Here is a 6,501-nt window from a genome sequence, read left to right as displayed (position 1 = left end):
ACACTATCTAGTCAAAAAAAACATTCTCCAGATAATTCAAGCTAACCATTCCAATATCCATATTTATTATAATATTTAATATTATAAATGAGCTAAATGCGGAAATCGTAAATTCGAAGTAAATTTTGTGGAGAGTTTGAAACATGTTTTAGATATATTGATATCAATATTAAAATTTTTATTTAATAAAATATTATTATATATATGTATATGACAAGGTATTTATTTTCCAATAGAAAAGTGGTTTATAATAAAAATTGTTTAGCTAAAAAAAATTATTTTTATATAACAAAAAACTTCAGTTTACTATTTTCGCATTTGTTTTGAATATCGTTGAATATATGATGGCGTCAAAAGTTCACATAGATCCACTTCTAGATTCTACAGTATTAATTATCTCTTTATTAACACTTATCTCCAAATTTTCAAAAGACATCTACATATAATCTTTAATCAACTCTAAAAACAGTAGCTCAATATTTTGAAATACAACAAATAGTTATAAATAAAAAATCATTATAGAGAAAGTATGTACCAATCAAACATTACGACCCCAAGCATCGTATATGGGATTAGTTTTGAGTTTATAAAATTTTTATAAATAAAAAGATACTCCAATTAATATTTATTTGCTGTTTATTTGTGCATTTTCTTATTATTTTATTTTTATTATTTTTTTTTGTTTTATTTTCTGCTATCTAAATATAGCGAAACTACACAAATCGCAATTCTGCAACTATCGCAATCCACCTGTACTTATACCTATACTTCCATTAAATTTCCACGTCCCAAAGCAATAATTTTCCATACTTACGACTGTTTTCACAACTATTTACCGCCTTCATTTTTAATACTTTTAATGACTTTTCCACAGTCCATTTAATTTCTGACTTCAAGTGACCGACAATCTATGAACTGCAATGCTCAGAAGTAAAATTATGAAATGACGTCTCACTCAGTCTTAAATTAAACACATGTGGCACGTGTCTATTTACCTGCCACGTAGACTTTATCCACCAGTCCTGGCCCACCAGTCTTGGCGGTTTATGCCGTCGTGCCAACATTAGCCAGGATTTCTAATGTGCGTTATTGTAGCGAATGTTGCCGGGAGCAGTTTGCGTGCTTTTCGACTGATTTGTCGCCTTAAGTCGTGCGGTGGATTTTGAGCAACACTCTGAGCTCTAAACTCAGAGACATTTTCTATGCTGTTCTCATGCTGGGCAGGTGGGGTCAATAGCTCACATTTGCGGTTTTAGAAAATGTTCGGGAGGTGTGAGTTGATGTGGGCAAAAACACCGAAAAATGTCAGAAAGGCATTTCGTGTAAAACGTCAGAAATTAAACTTGTTAACAAGTGCCAACGACAACAAAGCTGTTGAGTTTGTTTCAAATCGGCACAATTTTGAGGAAATTACTTAAATTGTTTCACAAATTTTGAACAAAGTAAATGTCTGTATTTTTCATCGTTTTTATCTCGTTTTGCGTAAGTTCTTATCTCACTTAAGACTTCTTAAACGGCCTGGAATTAAACGAAAAATGCTAATTCATTCCACTGCACAGCAAAATAACTTAATGACTGACTACCTTAACATTGAAATATAATAAGGAATGAATCAACCTCAGTGTTATTACGAAGATAATCCATTTATTAATTCAGTATAAACGCTTTTTAAACTTAATGATGTGCCATAATTGTTTATCTAAACTTTAAAAAATGACTAAGTAGCGAGTAACTCATATCTAAACTTAGTAATTAATTGAGCAGCAAACAACTGAAAATTGTTTTAATTCAATTGTATCTTATTAAACAATTAAATACTTTAACTGACTTACTCACTGCATAATCTATAACTACGTCTAATCACTCTCTCAAGAATTTCAGTATAAAAATAGATATCTGTTAAAATTACCCACAATATTTCAATAAATTAACAACTACTCTATTTGGTTTTCTTTGAAAAATTTAAACAAAATTAGAAAAAATAAAAAAATTTGGTGAATATAAGAGTAAACGTTAACACCTGTTGCAAATATTCTCTTATCAAAGAAAAAAAAACTTTGTTTGAATAAGTTTAGTTAGGGGGTTTTTTTCTTTTTGACTTAAAATGACAACCAATTAATGACCAATGTTGATAATGAAAAAATTATTTAAAAATCATTTCAAATAAAATTAGTTACTGCTACTACATAAATTTAATATGAGTTAATTTTATCGAACAAACGTGACTAGCAAAATGCTCCTTATCGCTTTCATTCATCAGAAACAAATTTATTTATTTATCGCAAATTATTAGTTCTTATTTTGAATGAAGTTCAATTAAAACCAAAGTTATGAAAATTTTCTCATTTTTTTTTTATTTAAATAAATTTAAAATCAGACGCGAACTTCGCAAGTTTTTCACTTAAGTTAGTTCAGTTAGTTTCCCAATTGATTATAGCGCTTTTTTACTTATAGTCAACAAAACTAATTCTATTGGATTGAAAGTAGATTCCATTGAGTGCAATATAACTAAGCCAGTGCTTTCCCAAATATGCACTTGCAAACATTTCTATAGTCTTTAACCTCTTCAGGGAATTTCTTCGCTGTCCACAATAGACTCGAAACCCCTATATCGTCATGAGATATCTATCTCATCTTCGGAATTGAAACAAATTACGTGAAATCACACAAAGTTTTTCTGATGATTTTGAAATTGCTTTCATCGTGTTCAATACAACAACACCACTGTTTGACCACATATATGTATGTATTTTTCATAAGCTAATTGAGATATAGTCTCCAACTCCTTCAGGGAATCGACTTGAAACCTTTTCATCGATATGCTAATATTATCTTCAGAATAAGAAACAAGTCAAATGCATACTTTAACTAATACTTTAACTTTAATTTTTAGACAGCTATAACTCGAACTTCTGGGATAGGCAGCATGGACTACCAACAACCAACTTAAAAACTAGAAATTGCGTTTAATAAATTATATATATAGAATCCATTCGCCATTAATTATTTTTTTTTTCTTTACTATCATACTAAATTACAGATAGGTATTTGTGAACATCAAAGTAGGTAAGTCTTACCTACTTGAAATACAAATACGTAATCTAACAAATGATTAAAATAAGTAAATAGGTGCCTCTTTCTTCTCTCGTCTGAACATTTCTGATTGAAATTATAATTAATTAAAATATATTTATAAGAAAGAATAGTGAACATATCCAAACTCATTGAATTTCTGAACAATTTTTAAAACATCTCAAGAAAATATTGGCTTCTTTTCTTAAATATGCACTCAGCTCATTTGTAGAACAGATTCCATGACAGAGATTCATTGATTAATTTATTCAATATAGAGATGTTAATATAATGGAAAAAGAGTGTCCTAAAACTCATTGTGGTTACTATGAGTATGAGTTTCTTACTTGAAATTACAACACCAGAGAGATGCTAAAATTATATTACAATGCAAGTACATCTACTTTCTGGAGAAAATCTTTGTGGAATTGAAAATGATTAAATTTTGAATTAAGCGACTTGTACTATAAACAAATAATATTTAAATACTATTTTCGACAAGTTGATCGTATACTATATACCTACTGTTATGGGAAAATATTGTTTTCCTTGTAATGAGTGTTCCGAAATAAGACACATTTAGGGAAATAAAGGTAATATTTCTATAATCTTTCTTAGTTCCACTCTATCAAGCATGGTCTGCTGAAAAAAACTTACATTTACACATATAGTGATATAAGCAGATAAAAAAATTGCATCAAAAATATGCAAATCAAGTAACAGATATGTTATCATAAAAACTATATCCAAGTTAAGCCAAAATGCCAGCTCATAGCACCTTAAGTGGGTAGAAATTAACAAATGTGCTAACTAAAGGAACAATCATTTTTAAAAAGTTTATGAAATTTTTTCCCAGCATTTTTACTCTGTATTACTCGTTTGCGAAATTTTTGTGAAAATCATATTGATATGTGAAACTCATCATTGGTCTTGGTTAAATCCTTATTACTTTCAATCAGATTTAAAATTAAACTGATTATCGTTAAAATGATGAGTTCGCTTTAACTTGCGTATGTTTAGGTTGGAGTAGCAGCTCACTTAAACATGAATAATGTTCAAGTACCTGTTATGGTGCTGATAACACGGATAGCCTTTATTACTTTTAAAGCAGGATATATTATAGTATTACAATCAGAAGATAAAAAAGTACTAGTGAAACCTGGATCACAAATTTCTTACTACAATTTTCATTTTAATTACAAATAAATTTCAACTAAACTGCATTAACCGTTTAATTATGAAACGCAGGGATGAAAAAGGATTGTTACAGATCATTACAGAAAAGTTATATCGAAAAAACATACCAAAAGACAGGTTATCTATTGAACAATTGTAGATTTCCTGTTTTTAAATAAAAAGGAACACAAAATAAAAAAATATGTCTTTAACCATTCAGAATACGAGAACAATAGTTGTCGCTTCATCTTTTTAGTGCCGGAAGGGGAATGATTTAGCTGATTGATAGCACTACAAAAGATCCAACTCAATATCCAAAAATAGAATCCACAAGAGCTTATACAAGTATTATTTACTGTAAGGTAGACGTGGAAGTAACTTATGGTTAAAAAAAAATTAAATATTTTATTTTCTCAACATGAACGATATTGTACTCGTAAAACAATGGTTTTAAATATTTGAGGTAAATTAAAATTCTATTTATTATTATAGAAGTTATTCGTTTTTAAATTAATAAGAAAATTTTTAAATAATTTTATGCTTGAAAAACATTTATTTAAACTTTTATATACAATATAAAAGAGCGTACTAAATATAATTTATTTATAAATTTATTAAAACCAATACAAGTCTACGTATTTGTGTAGACTTTATTCTTACAATCATTTTTATTTTCAGATAATTATTTCTAATTTTGACATACATATATAATATTTATATAATATATAATATTTTTATATCTTAAATCGAACAAGACACAAATCTTATTGCTTCAATTCTGTTCTTATTATATTTGTGGGATTAATACAGTCTTCTAAGTTTGTATAAAAAATCCTTATGAACCGGGAAGTGATTTATTTTTTATTGACTCTGAAGTATATTTTAGTGATGAATCATATTTTATTTTTATTATTGGGATTGGTTGGGTCTATTTTTGAAATTATGTCTCATCGACACTCTGCCCCGCTTCTGAGTAAACATATATTTCTCATAATAATTTTAATTATTTGAAATAAAAACAAATAAACAATGTAAACATGATTGTGTGTGAAACAATGTGCTTGCTCACTGGCATACCTGAGTTAATGGTAAACAATGCTTTACTCAGGTAAAAACGTGGCCAAGACCCAAACAATCCATTGTGCGCTGGTAGCGCTGACGGCACATCGATAAAATGTTTGGCAATAGCGACGCGATGTGCTCCAATTTAGAGCGATAATAACAAATCGGAATCAGAGTACAAACTCAAATGAAAACGAAAGCAATTTATTTAACGAACAATGAAATACAATTCAAGAATGAAAAAATTCATAAAATTCATGAAATTGTAAATTTTTTAAAACAAAATCGGCATTGGAAGAGCAATTTTTCACTTCACCGACGAACACTATGAGTTCTCAATGAATTTAGCCTGATTTTTTTGGCAATGAAACTAAATGAAAAACACTAGACACTAGAAACTAAACACTAAACACTAGATAGTAGACACTAATTTTAGTAACTTAACTTAAGTAAAGTAATTCGTAAATCTATGAGAACAATTCGTTTGAATTTATTTATTGTGGTATTAACTGAGAGCGTAGATTACATTTTCGTGCAATACTGTTGATTACTGAAGCCGTTCATTGTGTTGAGGGTGTAAGGTGGCGGTGTGGATATGACTTCCTGTAAAGTTGTAGTGGTAGGAGCACGTGGAAGGCTTAGCTTTAAGTTGCACATACGTCCATCTTTGTGCAATTTGGCGACGCAACGCGTCATAATTACAGCACCAACAATGCCCAGCAGAATGCCGACAAGTACATCGGACCAGTGATGCCAGTTATCCATAACGCGACTCAATGCCGTAAACCAACCAAGCATTAGTAAAATGAATTGTAGGAAATGACGCAGCAATTTAGAACCTCGCCAGGTTAATCGGTAGTGCAAGTAAATTGCTAGATAAACAGTGACATAGAAGGCAATGCTGGAATGTCCACTTGGAAATGAAAGCCTCGATTGGCGGACATCTTCAATTCTATAACCATTTCCAGCACATACATAGTTTTCAATATAGCGATGTCGATTTGATAGATCATTACAAGTGGTGCCATCAGTTAGTATCGGCTGACAAACTGCCATGAAATGTGGTCTTAGACGACCTATGGTATATTTACCCAATTCGGTGGCGTCCAATACGAGCAACATACCAAAAGTAAATGTTGAAATTTGCTTGGAGCACTCATACAGCCAAACGGGCATTCTCCAGCCAAAGAA

The 6,501-nt window shown here is 30.0% G+C and overlaps 1 protein-coding gene across 1 annotated transcript; it reads right to left on the bottom strand.

The window, feature by feature from the left end:
• Positions 1-5,776: 5,776 nt before the first annotated feature.
• On the bottom strand, positions 5,777-6,498 carry LOC119686115 (putative phosphatidate phosphatase; the record flags this gene model as incomplete). The annotated part of the gene is made up of 1 exon (XM_038100585.1): positions 5,777-6,498. A coding segment is annotated over one exon (666 nt), but the record flags the coding sequence as incomplete, so codon positions are not given.
• Positions 6,499-6,501: the final 3 nt, after the last annotated feature.

This window comes from Teleopsis dalmanni, chromosome 1, assembly GCF_002237135.1.
Source record: "Teleopsis dalmanni isolate 2A chromosome 1, ASM223713v2, whole genome shotgun sequence".
NCBI lineage: Eukaryota > Metazoa > Arthropoda > Insecta > Diptera > Diopsidae > Teleopsis > Teleopsis dalmanni.
This window is presented reverse-complemented; position numbering and strand designations above follow the sequence as displayed.